At 39.5% G+C, this 15,398-nt stretch overlaps 1 protein-coding gene across 1 annotated transcript; it reads right to left on the bottom strand.

Moving 5' to 3' along the window:
• Nucleotides 1-1,267: 1,267 nt before the first annotated feature.
• On the bottom strand, nt 1,268-11,773 carry LOC121400731 (probable serine/threonine-protein kinase mkcD). The gene is made up of 19 exons (XM_041584675.1): nt 11,612-11,773; nt 10,927-11,137; nt 9,378-9,428; nt 8,290-8,343; nt 8,005-8,151; nt 7,711-7,815; nt 6,096-6,998; nt 5,580-5,654; nt 5,365-5,469; nt 4,726-4,761; nt 4,436-4,501; nt 4,171-4,227; nt 3,767-3,892; nt 3,459-3,566; nt 3,276-3,366; nt 2,896-3,014; nt 2,358-2,412; nt 2,100-2,178; nt 1,268-1,739 (listed from the first exon to the last, which is right to left on the bottom strand). The coding sequence occupies exons 2-19, from the start codon at nt 10,963-10,965 to the stop codon at nt 1,574-1,576; spliced, it is 2,382 nt and encodes a 793-aa protein (XP_041440609.1). The 5' UTR covers nt 10,966-11,137; nt 11,612-11,773; the 3' UTR covers nt 1,268-1,573.
• Between the last annotated feature and the right edge of the window lie 3,625 nt (nt 11,774-15,398).

Raw genomic sequence — 15,398 nt, 5'->3', positions numbered from 1 at the left:
CAACTTTTACTGATTCTAATTAGTTGCCATTTGTACTATGGGGGGATCTGTAACTGTAAGAGGCCTTGGGGTGGCAGTGACCCCAATAATCTGACAACATTGCCACTTGCAAGCTAAAAATATACTCAGTAGTAAAGCAAAAACCTTACTTATCCTAAAAGTTCAAGAACTTCCCCTTTAACATCACACATGGAGTCCTTGGTTTGTTGACATGGAGACTGGGGTTAGAGTGAGACCAAGTAATAGAGATCAATAGAGATCAATAGAGATCAATACATCTGATAACGACTCTCCTGTCTCCCAGGTATTGTCTGTGTCCTGCCAACAGGTGGCGCTAGAGCCCATAACACAGGGGCCCATTTCTCAAGCCGAGCTATGGAGGGTCCATTATATTCCATTAACAATGTATTGTTAATAAAGGGGTCATTCACCTTTAAATGAGCTGTTAGTATGATGTAGAGAGGGATATTCTGAGACAATTTAAAATTTGTTTTTATTGTTTATTATTTTTGGTCTTTGAGTTATTTAGCTTTTTCGTCTGCCACTTTGTAATAACAATAAATGTGTGGCCTTACAAAGCATTTGTTTTTGTAGACGGGGTCAGTGACCCCCATTGTAAAACTGGAAAGAGTCAAAAGAAGAAGGCAAAAAATTAAAAAATTATAAAATATAAATAAGGCCAATTGAAAAGTTGCTTAGAATTGACCATTCTATTACATACTAAAAGTTAATCAGTGGTGAACCACCCCTTTAAAGCATATCCGTTCCTTTCCTTCTCCATCCCTAGACAGTATGTGGATAACTGAGCTCACCCATAATAACAACTTGACCAGTTATAAAATCTCTTCCATTCATACCAGTAGCCGGAGCCTCCTCTTCACTTCTCATGTCACTTACCTGAGCAGCTCGGTGCATTTTCAAGTAGACTCTGCATGTTACTACTTTTCTGTCTGCTTTTAATTTATAATTTATATTTCATTGGAGAGTCAGATCTATAGTTACTGTGAGCTATTTCTCTTTGGCATCTATTTAATAGGTCAGCTTTGTGTCCCGTCACTCCCCCTATAGCCCCATTATATCCCAACCCTGTACAGCAGCTTCTCCATAATGGCCCAACTCATGCTCCCCCCTTGCCTAGTTTCACCATTAATCCAGCCATTCTTTCCCTTAGCGCAGAGACCCCCTTCCAACGAGGAGCATCACAGCTAAAGACAATGTACCCCAAGGAAAAATCAGCCACGTCTCCCAAATATTAGTGCCGCTAATAAGGAAATACAGTTATTTAATTGCAGTCATACATGTGTCACTATAGAAGAAACTAAACAATTATGGACTCAATACATTTTTCTTGACAAACAAAAAAACAAAACCAAATAAATCAAATGAATAATGAATAGTTTATTTGTTTCTTTTCAAACAAATAGATGTTGTTCTTTGTTGGATTCCATATTTCTTTCTTGTAGGCTGCCATCGGGGACCAAGATGTTATACTGGGGCCCAAGATGACAAATGGGCCCCTTATGCCCCCGTCCCTCCCCCCGATGGTGCCTTTGTGCTTCAGTTCTCCAGTTCTTTAGTTCTTCCACCCTTTCTGTAGTTGTTTAGCGATGCTCCTCTTCACACCCATTTCATCATGGAGCCCAGTAATAAAGGGGTGCCCGAGGAGCTGGCGTGCGGTGGGTCTTTTATTTGGATTTTTCTGCACGCACTCGCTGATAAAGAAGTAGAATTCTTCACTCCTGGAAAAAACAAAATTGAGTCAATATTATAATTGTTCATGTTATAAATATAATATGTTATGAAACAGTTCATGCCATAAAAAGACTATTAAAGGAATCAGAACCCACCAGGACAGCCATGTGCCCTGAATATCCCATAAGCCTCCCTGTTTAAAGGAACTCACTGACACCAATTAATCATTAATCGCCAATCAGTAAGTCTTGATGGTGTCGCTCCCCATCCCTCCCTATAACTTCTCCCTTGTCTAATCCCCCCTCTTTCACCCCGACTCTCTTTTTCTTTTGTACCCCCCTTACTCCCATGTCAATTTGCCCTCCTCCCCCTCACTCTCTTTTCCTATTTCAGGGGGAGTCACTCACCAGTTGTTCCCCGTGAGTGTTACAGCAGGACCTTTGAGAATTCTGTTGATCAGCTTGTGGCCCCTCAGATTGCCGTATGCTACAGGTTAGAAGAAAATAATATATAAGAACATGGTGATAATGACACTATTTAGTACAATTCATTGTTTCATTTACAAAGGATACAACATTATTCTATGTTAGACACATTAATACCCTGTGTCATTGTTTGTAACAATTCTTTATGGATGATGGGACAGACACATAAGAGTTACTTACGGAGATAGCCCTGTGCCATTTCAATGGCGCTGACTCCCAATGACCAGATGTCGGCCTACATATCAAAATATAGGGGAAAAAACAAATATTAGACAAGAGTTTATACAGGGGACATTAAAAGCATTCCAGTAATAGATTATTCTGATAGTTCTGCTCTCAATCCACCCCCTGAAAGTGGCTCTATGTGAAACTGTGAATAACTCACCCATTAGAATTATGCCACTCTGTACTGATAGAAAACATGTCATTTTCCTAAATAATGGCACTAAACAGAGCCCCAGAGAAAAGTCTGATGTTACACAGAGTTAGAAAAACCCAAAAAGAAGAAGTAGTTAAATGAGGTTGGTTTGTTCCATTCTTGTTCCCTGCACTTAGAATGAATTTCTCTCTCTCACTTCAGATCCCCCTCTCATAGCAGGGCAAGTACTTTACAACTTTGTTTTCACTGTTATGAGAGACTTATGTGAAATGAGTGAGCAAACATTGCATGCGCTTCACCCCATGTAGCCGATATACAGAATAAATAAGGTAACAATACCCTGTGGTCATAGTCCAGATGGTCATCTACGAGACAGGCAAGTGCCTCGGGAGCCATATATGCAGGAGTCCCGTTGGTGCTGGAACTCCTCTTCCCAATGGTGGCAAATTCAAAATCACCTGAAATTAAATGACAGAAACATGAATTCTAATGTCCAACAATAAAATATGAAAGAACCTATTTATTGTTCATTTTCTGGAAAACATTTGCATGGGAGAAAGCGTTAGTGAGGGAATATTGTTTATGTCGGATTAAAGATTTTCAAAGGTTTATGTAAATATTTGTGGCCTTGTGAGACTAAGCAAGAGAAATTGAGAGAGAAAATGAAACAATATCACATTTCCTAAATCTTCAAAATGTCCCCCCTAAGTGTTACTTACAGATTTTCACATCGCCGGATGACGTCAGCCTGAGGTTTTCAGGTTTCAGGTCATGATGAATGACATGATATTTCTGAAGATGACACAGACCCTGGGAAATGAATAAAATCAAAGTGAGAAAAGAAATATTTAACTATTGACATAAATCGTGAATAGAAGCAGAGAGGTTCCCGTATGACATACCTTTAAGACCTCTTTGCAAATGTACGAGGTCCACTTCTCGCCCAGTGAATTGTTTCTCCTTGTCTCCCTGAGGCCACTGACTGAGCCCTCAAAAAGTTCCAGAGAGATCTAGAAGACAAATAAAGAACATAAAGCCTATAATTGCCTACAGTTATACAATATATGACATGTAACTGGGCTGTTTTATGGTGACGTGCAGTTTTACCAAACAAATCCTATTTCCATGTAAAATACAAGTTTATATTAATTCTCTTGATTGGCCAATTTGGTCCATAAAGTTTTACCTATCTGAATAAACATTTCCTTACCCATAAACCTTGGGTTTTTGAGTTGTTCTTTGTGTTGTGATAGTAGGCCCCATAAAAGTCGATGATGTTTCGGTGGCCTGGAAGCTTTGGGAGAATTTCCAGTTCATCATTGAGGTATTTTTCATTCTAGTTTCAAACAAAAGAAACACAATTAAATAAAATAGATAAAATGAACATTTAAAATACCCCAACCTAGTTATAAAAAATGACAAACAATTCCATCCATCAGGTTATTACTGCCATTCTATAATGCATCTGCTAAACCCAGAAGAGCATTTCACTGGCACAGACCTGGGGACATGTCAGTATTTGGTTATTATGTTCTACTTCTACTGATAATCATAACATAGGTGCAACCAGAGGCTTATTAGTATCTAATAATAGGAACAGTATGAAGTCATTACCTCCCTGTTGGGTATAATATTGATGGCCACCTCCATTTGTTTCTCACAGTGCCATCCCTGGAACAAAAGTAGAAAGAAGCTCTGTTATGATTATGAACTTAACAGATGGATAAAGCCAACAGATATTGCATGTGACTAGGGCAAGGTTTAGAGGCTAATTCAGAAACACACAATAAATACAGAAAGGACAATACTATAGAAAGTAAGACCAAGTGGCAGAAATAGAAAATCATCCAAAAAGACGACATTGAATGAAATATCTCACCAAATGAATTGGTCCAAATCTGCCCTCTCCGATGGCCTCGCCCAACTTCACAAATCTCGCGGGTTCCTAAAAGGTAAAATTGTATTTCAAAACATGATAAATAATTCTATTAAAATATTCATATTGAAAAAATGTAATGTAGTTGGATAAATAAATAAATAAACAGGTGGTGTAGGGAAAACTTGTAAATGTTATATTAAGGGAGAAGACAGAGGGCTGGAGTAATAAAGTAAAACCATGAAAATTGTGCTTTTAGTGTTCCACAATACAGTTTTATAACATTTCCTTACCCGGAGCTTCTTGGAAAGAGGAGATACATCATCCTCCTGGGGAAGAAAAAAGAAGGTTTATCAGATGAGTTCAGTTAAAACTATTATTGATGGAAAGGTTAATATGCTGGGGGCCAATACAATAGGTAGAAATGTCACTGCTTTGCACATATAATCTGTATAATGGATTCTCCTTTTTTTCTGGTATCACTTTGATACATTTTTTTCTTATGTGAACTGAACCCTGAATGAAGGTGTATAACGGGGAAATATCTTCCCTTTCTCAACACTAGTTTAATTAAAAGGGCTGGTGTTAAACTCTACTTTGCCTATAGTTTGAATAAAGACATATCTATGATTTACATGAGCAGCTCGTTATAGAGTAAAATTAGCAAGAGGTCATACATCCTCTTTAAATGTATATTGAGAAAAAAAGGTTTAATTAGATATTTCTGCTCAAACTTCTTTTGGGGGTTTTCTTGATCTCCGACCTGGATCTTGGTTTTCAGTGCTCATGTTCTTCTAGGGTGTATTTGCATTTGACATTTGGTTATGGGAGAAGGGGGGGCTAAATAGTTTTTGTGGCATTTAGTTGGATAGGGGGGTCTATGCATGGACCAAAAAAAGGTTGAAATGGTTTAATGTTAAATAAGCTCAAACCTCCACAATTTCCTCAGCCTCATTCTCACTGAAGTGACTGTCCAGCTGTTCTTCATCTGGGCAGTCATTCTGGCTGGTGTCAATGCCAGTTTTTTCTATTGACTCCTGTTAAATAAAAACACGTGTCATTAATAACATGTTTTCTCACATCTATTTGGCTCTATAGGAAAGCTGCTAAAATATAGATTTGCATTTGCTGGTTATTTTCTGCTTACCTGGCAGTGGCTGGAGTTAGAGGCGGTCTCCTCCTCATCAACATCCTCCTCCTTCTGCTCACTCAGTTGTTCTTCCTGTTTAAGACAGAAGAACATGATCAGGAACAAATATTTGCCATAAATGCAGCATTTTTCTCATAATTCTAGCATAATCATGGCTGCACTGTCAGTAACGTAACTAGAGGGGGGCGGGCCCTGGCGTGGGATGCGCAGCCGGGCCCCCCAGCCGAACTCCGTACACTATTTACGTTTGGAATCTAGTGGCACGAGCTGCTGGGAGGCCCTGAGGGGGTGCGCTGTTGCATCTACTGCAATATCACATGACTGGAAATATGGATTTTATTGCACTTGCATTATTGAGCACCTGTGCATTTGGAATTTAGGTATTAGGGAACAGGGGCCTACATAATCATTTGTGGGATTTGATTGGATAGGGGCCTATGTTGTGGCCAAAATAAATTTAAAATGGTTTAATGTTGTACTGGGAAAAAATATATTTGACAGTCAAGCTCAAACCTTATTGCTCTCTTCAAGCTCTTCCTGGATGATGGTAGGGCCCAGGTCCTCCACTACCTGGCAGTGGCTGGAGTTAGAGGCTGTCTCCTCCTCATCATCATCCTCCTCTTGCTCACTCAGTTGTTCTTCAAGCTCTTCCTGGATGATGGTAGGGCCCAGGTCCTCCACTAACTGGCAGTGGCTGGAGTTAGAGGCTGTCTCCTCCTCATCATCATCCTCCTCTTGCTCACTCAGTTGTTCTTCAAGTTCTTCCTGGATGATGGTAGGGCCCAGGTCCTCCACTAACTGGCAGTGGCTGGAGTTAGAGGCTGTCTCCTCCTCCTCATCATCCTCCTCTTGCTCACTCAGTTGTTCTTCCAGCTCTTCCTGGATGATGATAGGGCCCAGGTCCTCCACTAACTGGCAGTGACTGGAGTTAGAGGCTGTCTCCTCCTCATCATCATCCTCCTCTTGCTCACTCAGGTGTTCTTCAAGCTCTTCCTGGATGATAGTAGGGCCCAGGTCCTCCACTAACTGGCAGTGGCTGGAGTTAGAGGCTGTCTCCTCCTCATCATCATCCTCCTCTTGCTCACTCAGGTGTTCTTCAAGCTCTTCCTGGATGATAGTAGGGCCCAGGTCCTCCACTAACTGGCAGTGGCTGGAGTTAGAGGCTGTTTCCTCCTCATCATCATCCTCCTCTTGCTCACTCAGTTGTTCTTCAAGTTCTTCCTGGATGATGGTAGGGCCCAGGTCCTCCACTAACTGGCAGTGGCTGGAGTTAGAGGCTGTCTCCTCCTCATCATCATCCTCCTCTTGCTCACTCAGTTGTTCTTCCAGCTCTTCCTGGCCGATGGTAGGGCCCAGGTCCTCCACTACTGGTTCTTCATCCTGGCAGCTGGTATTGCTAGTTTCAACCAGTGTCTCCTGGTAAATAGAGAGATCATTTGTGAATCATCTATGGAGGTGCTTAAAGGAATACTGTCATGGGAAAACATGTTTTTTTTCAAATGCATCAGTTAATAGTGCTGCTCCAGCAGAATTTTGCACTGAAATCCATTTTTCAAAAGAGCAAACAGATTTTGTTATATTCAGTTTTGAAATCTGACACGGGGCTAGACATACTGTCAATTTCCCAGCTGCCTCTAGTCATGTGACTTGTGCTCTGATACATTTCAATCACTCTTTACTGCTGTACTGCAAGTTGGAGTAATATCACCCCCTCCCCCCCCCCCAGCAGCCTAACAACAGAACAATGGGAAGGTAACCAGATAGCAGCTCCCTAACACAAGATAACAGCTGCCTGGTAGATCTAAGAACAGCACTTAATAGGAAAAGCCAAGTCCCACTGAGACTGATTCAGTTTCATTAAGTAGGAGAAACAACAGCCTGCCAGAAAGTAATTCCATCCTAAAGTACAGGCACAAGTCACTTGACTGGGGCAGCTGGGAAACTGACAAAATGTCTAGCCCCATGTCAGATTTCAAAATTGAATATCAAAAAATCTGTTTGCTCTTTTGAGAAATGGATTTCAGTGAAGAATTCTGCTGGAGCAGCACTATTAACTGATGTGTTTTGGAAAAAACGTGGATTCGGTGCATCCTTAGTTAAAATGGTTTAATATTAAATAATGTCAAACCTCAACAATCTCCTCGGCCTCAATCTGGCTGAGTTCACTGTCCAGCTGTTCTTCCTTTGGGCAGTCATTCTGGCTGGTGTCAGTGCCAGTTTTTTCTATTGACTCCTGTTAAATAAAGACACATTTTGTGGGTGAGGAGCTTAAACACATCATTAGAAACATTTCTCATCACATTCATTTGTCTCTCTAAAGAACTTGTTTAATTGAATATTATGTGGCTCAATGTGATGCTGAGTTGGTGGTTTTAATCTTATTGTGTGTATTGTTTATAAAATCAAATCCTTTGCAGGTTACCTCACAGATCTCATTCAGAGGGTCAATAGGTTCTTGGAGGTTGTCAGTCTCTTCCAGCTCTTCCTGGCCGATGGTAGGGCCCAGGTCCTCCACTACTGGTTCTTCATCCTGGCAGCTGCTATTGCCAGTTTCAACCAGTGTCTCCTGCTAAATAGAGAGATCATTTGTCAATCATCTATGGAGGTGCTTAAATGTGTCATTAATAACATGTTTTATCACATCTATTTGGCTCTGTAGGGAAGCGGCTAAAATACCGATTTGGATTGCTGGTTATTTTGTGCTTACCTGGCAGTGGCTGGGGGTGGTGTTAGATCCCTCCTGCTCACTCATCTGTTCCTCCTGGTTAACACAAGAAACAACATGAAGAATCCATTAATCACTGATCAATGTAATGCAAAGTAACACAACGTTTGGCTAAGTATTCCAGAAATAGATTGTAAATACAGCGGCTTATTGACTGTAACACAGACATAAATATTATATTCATTTTTGTTTCACTTCACCAAAAATGCATTGATGTCTATTGGTGACCAATTTCACCCATTAGTCTATGGGCATCATTTTTGCAGAGAAATGTGGCAAATCGGGTAATAATCACTAATGGGAAATTCTTATATTTCCATTAATAGTAACCATTGAGCTCAAGTTCAACCAACTATGTCTGCATCAATTCCATGGCTTTGTGCCACTTTTTCCATAGTGAGTTTGGTTGAAAAAAGACACACGGCCTTTTATGTCTATATATAAATTGTCTAACTGTCAGTTGATCCAGAGGAAGGAAAAAAACCCCTTCTGAAGGCTCTCAGAGGGGAAAATTCCTTTCTGACCCCAAAATGGCAATGGGACCAGTCCCTGGATCAACTTGTACTATGAGCTATCTCCCATATCCCTGTATTCCCTCACTTGCTAAACACCATCCAACCCCTTCTATCCTGATGTTCCAATGAGAGAGCAATGAGCTATTAATACTTATATTAAATAGGGCTTCAACTAAAGGAATCTCATCTAACAAGCCCTTGTGCCATTGCTTAAGTTTGGTAGTAATAATGGAATAATAATAATAATAAGAATGATAACTACAGTCAGGGTCTGTGTAGGGATTAAGTCTGATATGAATCAAAAGCCAAGAAAGGAAAGGAAAAGAGATTTTCTCCTGAATAAAGTCAAGTCTATGAAGTGATAGAGCTGCTACTGGATGATTCTGAATTTCAATATTAGATTAGGTTTAAGCTGTGCTTGTGGTTATTGATGCAATGATATTATTCAAAGGAGAAATAATGGGGAAATGTGGGGCAAGTGTATGAATGAAGTGACTAAACCCTCAGTATAGTAGTATAGTATAGTAGTATAATAGTACAGTTTTCTCTGCTTACCACAATAAATTCGGCTTGATCCGTAGATTTCTTTACATTTTTGTCTTTTTTCTATTGAAGAATGAAAAAAAAAGTTTATATCACAAAAAGAAATATACAAATAGGCAAAGATATAATTTGAAAGATTTAGTTAAGAGAAAATTCCTATATATATATATATATATATATCACATTTCAAATGTCCTGTATTATATTACAATACAAACAAGATAAACTTTACAGTCAAATTGCAATGAATTCATATTTTCTGAACAGAATAAACTGTGCCCTTAAATATTAGTGGTTTATCTATTAAAATTAAAATAAGTCAAGTCAACCGTGAGTGTGGCTTAACTATAGAGGAATCAGAGGCTGCCTCCCCAGGGAACACAAGTCTCCTTCCTCTATAGTTACATGGAATTCTCCCTCCCCAGTCACTCTCCTAATTGAGAGCTGGGGGGCATTGACAAAACATTCCTGGCAGTTGGGTGGGGTGTAGTGATGTGGGGTCGGTCTGATACCCGAGGGACCCCTGGGATTTAGCTGTGGGTCGGGTGGGTTTGTACATCTCTTGTGGCCTTACACTGCCGGTTCTGACTTCCAGCTTCAGGTTTTATAGATGCCTCCTGCCCCGCCCCTTTTGAGACATCATTGGTGGGGCAGGTCAGTGCTTTTCTATAAAAGGAGGAGGAGTCAGATGCGGGTGGGACGGGTTGGGGGGTGTGGGTAGGGGCCGGGTGTGGGTTGAGTTTTTCTCATCACTATCACATCACTAGTGGGGGGGCTGTGTGAGCCGGGCCCCTCTTTAGAGTTATTTATGAGGGGGCCCAGCAGCACTTTGTTGCAGCACTGAACCTCGACTAAATTCACATTCTATATATACACACATATATATATATATATCATTATCATTGTAAAATCACATTTCAGCTTGTTTGCAGCACAATACACAGTTAGACTGGGGAGCTAGCAATCTATTGACTCGTGTTCAGTATCACTGGGAACTAGGGTTGCCATTAGTTATGAGCAAATGTATTCATGAGCCATGGATTCGTGGTGAAATTTAAAATTTTGACGTTAAATGTTTTTGCGAAACTGCAATGAAAATTTGTCACAGAAAAATTTGCCAAAAGAAAAAATACCCATTGACTTTAATGAATTAGGACAAAAAAGTTGCCAGCAGAAAAAAAACACCCATTGACTTTAATGAATTAGGGGGAAAAAGTCGCCATAAGAAAAAATGCCCATTGTCTAATGCGTAAGGACAAAAAAGTCGCCATAAGAAAAAACGCCCATTGACTTTAATGAATTAGGACAAAAAAGTCGCCAAAAGTAAAAAATACGCATTGACTTTAATGCATTAGGACAAAAAAGTCGCCAAAAGTAAAAAACTCCCATTGACTTTAATGTGTGTCGTGAAATTTGGCTGTTTTGCAAATATTTTCGCAATTTTGCGCATTTTTCAGCAAAGGGAAATGGGAGAGATTGACCAGTTTTAATGATAAAGTTTGTCCTCCATCAAGTTAGTCACTAAATGAAATGTCCTGTTACAGTAGAGCCACGTCCTTACCTTGCGAAAGCAAAAGCATTTGCGCAACAATCTCAACATTTTCTTCTGTTGTTCTTTTCTGATCTTTCTTTTCTACTTTTCTTCTTTTCTGATCTTTCTTTTCTACTTTTGTTGTTTTTTTATCGTTCTTTTGTAGTTTTTTGATAATTATTTAGTAGTTTTGTGATTGTAGTTTAGTCGTTTTGTTCTCTTTGTTGGTAGAATGTTCTCTCTGTAGAGACAAAAAGAAAGACTTTAGTAATGCCAATATGTGTGTGTGTGTGCATGTATACATAGATATACAACTATGGGATCTGTTATCCACAAACCTGTTCTGCACAAAACTCCATATTACACAAAGGCCGTCTCCCATAGACGCCATTAATTCAAATGTTTAATAATCATTTCCTTTTTCTGTGTAATAAGAAAACAAGAGCTTTTACTGGATCCCAACTAAAATAGAATGAATCCTTATTTGAGGCAAAACAATCCTATAGGGTTTAGTTCATGATTAAATGGTGTTTTTGCAGATTAAAGGGCTGGAGATGCAAATGAGCCAAACCCAGTAGAGAAATAAAATTGTGAGTAAGTCCAGACAGTGTAACAAACGTATGATACTGTTAGCAGTCTGTAATCCCACATGGGACCAGTAGAAAATGATTCTTTTTAATCCCATTTGCTCCCAAATATACAGAGATCTACTCACCTCAGTCTCCTGATCAAGAATGAGAAATCTCGGGGCTGCAGCCGGACACCTGGACTTTTTCCATTATGACATCACCGTGACAGTTTTTCCATGATGACATCACAAAGACTCAGAGCATTATGACATCACAAAGACTCAGAGCATTATGACATCACAGGTGCAGCTGAAGGCAGGACAGTTCTATTAGCAAGTTACATAACGGTCACTGAGTTCAGTTCGTTACAAATAAGTTGTGGAGTAAAATGCAGTGGGTTTTGTTGCCATGACGAGAGTGTGTTTATTCAGTATCCATTCTCAGTATAGGGAATGACAGCCCTGCAGCATGTATAATTATTTGTATAAGGAATGGTACAATGAATAGAATACACACACTGCCCCATTATTATATGTAATGTATATGAGAATAGGGAACACAGTGTTGGCTTGTACCTGACATACACTCACTTGGACTCACATTCTCACACTATTTCCAATTGGTCCTCGTTTTTTTATTTTTTTATGACTTCTGAGTTATTTAGCTTTTTATTCAGCAGCTCTCCAGTTTGCAATTTCAGTAATCCTGTTGCTAGGGTCCACATTTTCATAGCAACCCTGCACTGATGAATAAGAGACTGGAATATGAATATGAGAGACCTGAATAGATATTTGTTGCCTTACAGACCATTTGTGTTTTACATGTTTCCCAATGGGCCTGTACACACAGCGACAGAGATATATTCTGTATGAGAAACAACAAAACTGCTCCCTGCTCACACTGTTTTACACAGAGACGGACCAGCCATAAACTGTAACATGTGGGCTTTACTCATTAGTAGTGGGATCTGTTATCCAGAAAGATCCAAATTATGGGAAAGAACACAGCAGCAGAGAATATGGATGGAGAGAGAATGAGATTGTTTTACACAGACAGTGGACCAGCGATAAACTGTAACATGTGGGATTTACTCATTAGTACAGGTATGGATCTGTTATCCAGAAAGATCCAAATTATGGAAAAATACAGCAGCAGCAGAGAATGTGGATGGAGAGAGAGAATGAGATTGTTTTACACTGACAGGGGACCAGCGATGAACTGTAAAATGTTGGATTTACTCATTAGTACAGGTGTGGGATCTGTTATCCAGAAAGATCCAAATTATGGGAAAGAACACAGCAGCAGAAGAGAATGTGGATGGAGAGAGAATGAGATTGTTTTACACTGACAGGGGACCAGCAATAAATGTAAAATGTGGGATTTACTCATTAGTTCAGGTATGGATCTGTTATCCAGAAAGCTCCAGTTTATGGGAAAACACAGCAGAGAATGTGGATGGAGAGAGAATGAGATTGTTTTACACAGACAGGGGACCAGCGATAAAAACACTGCCTTTAGCATTGCAGTTGAGTAGTTTGATGTAGAACGAAATAACCATTTTGGATTCGTCAGAATGTGTATTATTTAAAAATATTAGATTTTTTTTAGAAAAAAACGACCAATTGCAATATTTCTAGGCGATTTTCAAAAATGTCATAAAAACCGCTGCTTTTAGCGTAGTGCTGCAGTTGAGTCGTTTGAAATAGAAAGACTTAACCACTATGGATTCGTCAGAATGTGTACTTTCCAAAAATATTAGTTTTTTGGTGAAAAAACGACCAATTGCAATATTTTTAGGTGATTTTCATAAATGTCATAAAAACCGCTGCCTTTGGCGTAATGTTGCAGTTGAGTAGTTTGAGTTAGAAAGACATAACTATTTTGGATTTGTCAGAATGTCTACTTTCCAAAAATATTTGTGTTTTCTTTTTTAGAAAACACGTGACCAATTGCAATATTTTTAGGCGATTTTCAGAAATGTTACTAAAACCACTTCCTTTAGCAAAGTGTTGCGGTTCAGTTGTTTGAAGTAGAAAGACAACCATTTTGGATTCGTCAGAATTTGTACTTTCCAAAAATATTTGTTTTTTTAGAAAACATGTGACCAATTTTTAGAAAACATGTGACCAATTAGGCGATTTTCATAAATATCATAAAAACAGCTGCTTTTAGGGTAGCTTTTTTTTAGAAAACGTGACCAATTTTTAGAAAACATGTGACCAATTAGGTGATTTTCATAAATATCATAAAAACAGTTCAGTAGTTTGATTTAGAAAGACATAACCATTTTGAATTCCAAAAATATTAGTTTTTTTTTAGAAAAAACGACCAATTGCATTATTTTTAGACGATTTTCATGAATGTCATAAGTGATCCCGTCCTCTGTCTTTTTGGGGCGACACTCTGAACACCTCCATTTTTCCATTGACTTTGGCAGGGGACGATTTTTAAACTGCTGCCAATGTTAGAGCTTGGAGGCTTCATGCACCAAGCATACATCACATAGTCATGGGATCAACCCAAATGTAAAGGTGATATTAGTTGGATGCCCCAAAGTGGGAGGAGCTAACATCTCTCAATGGGAAAGTGTAAATCACTGCCACTATTACAGTTTTGAGGTTACACTTACTGAACGTGCCTTGCTCTGGCAGAGAGTGAAAAGGTTGAACTTGATGGACGTGGTTTTTTTTTCAGACTGGGTGGCCTCAAGTCTCAGGTTCAATTCATGGAATAACCTTGTCAAACCTTGGAATGACTCAATCTAATCAGAACTGTCCCTTGAAAACAAGAAAACAGTGACTTTATCTTGGTGAAATGACCAGCAATAAAGAAATTGTCTCTGATCAGTAGTTCATATCGCTCCTGAAATCAAGAACAGTCAACCCAAGGCATCATTCTCCTAGAAAACTTTAATACAGTATATTTAAGCCACAAATGAAACCTTACACATCTATTTACATTTTGGCTTTGTATGTTCACAACCCAATCAAGTCCCTCAGCCTGTGCGTGTTGGTGGGGACGCCCGGAGCAGCCGTCGCACTCATGTGCTTTTACTTCAGCACCAACGTGCGATGTTCAATTAAATACCTTAAAGGGCCCTTTACATACAACTCATTACCCAAACGTCTATTTCAATAGTTCCTGGGTATTATTTGTAAGTGTTCTGATGTGTTCCTTGACCCCTCTCCTTGTTCTCTGTTCCAGTTACAATGTTCAGTTCCCTTGCCTGTCCTGAACTCTCTCGCTGGTCCTCTCACGTTGAGACCTGGTGGCACCCGGGTATTGGAGGGCTTCCCCCGAAGTAAAAGGTAGTTGTTATAGTCGGAAGAGTGAGCCGTACAGTCACTATATAGCGCATTTGGATTCTATGGATTCTACATCACAAATACTGTCAAAGTTAATGGATAATATTCCAGAACTGGATTCCAATATGATACCGGATCCTGCATTAGCCTGGAGAAGAAATACCCTCCCTTGCCTCCTCTACTCTCTATAAGAGCATCATACATTCAGTGAAAGCAATGGGAGATAGACCAGTCCCACAACCCCTACATAACTTTACTTTTACCCAAATGACTCCCCTCTCCCCAAGGTACTGATCTTTGTCTATACAAAGTAATATACAACTACTGTGATTTGTAGGAGTGATCAAGTGGTTGTATTGGGATTCAATGATCCTATTCCCATAAATCTCTATAGGAACAAGTAATATGACGGCAATACACTTGACAAAGCGCCTATGGGCTCTATAGGTACTGTACTATAGGTAGTACGTATAATAAACATGTTTTGAACAGGTAACCCTGCCCCATTCTTGTACTACTATAATGATCTTGTTGGCTTGTGCACCTATGGCAGGGGTAGACTTCAAGGATTCAGCTGAAAAGATTCCTTTTTCAAGGATAACAGACACCGCAAAACTTTTTTTTTTGG

This window comes from Xenopus laevis, chromosome 2S, assembly GCF_017654675.1.
Source record: "Xenopus laevis strain J_2021 chromosome 2S, Xenopus_laevis_v10.1, whole genome shotgun sequence".
NCBI lineage: Eukaryota > Metazoa > Chordata > Amphibia > Anura > Pipidae > Xenopus > Xenopus laevis.
Note: the sequence above shows the minus strand (reverse complement) of the source record. Positions and strands in the feature narration are given on the sequence as shown.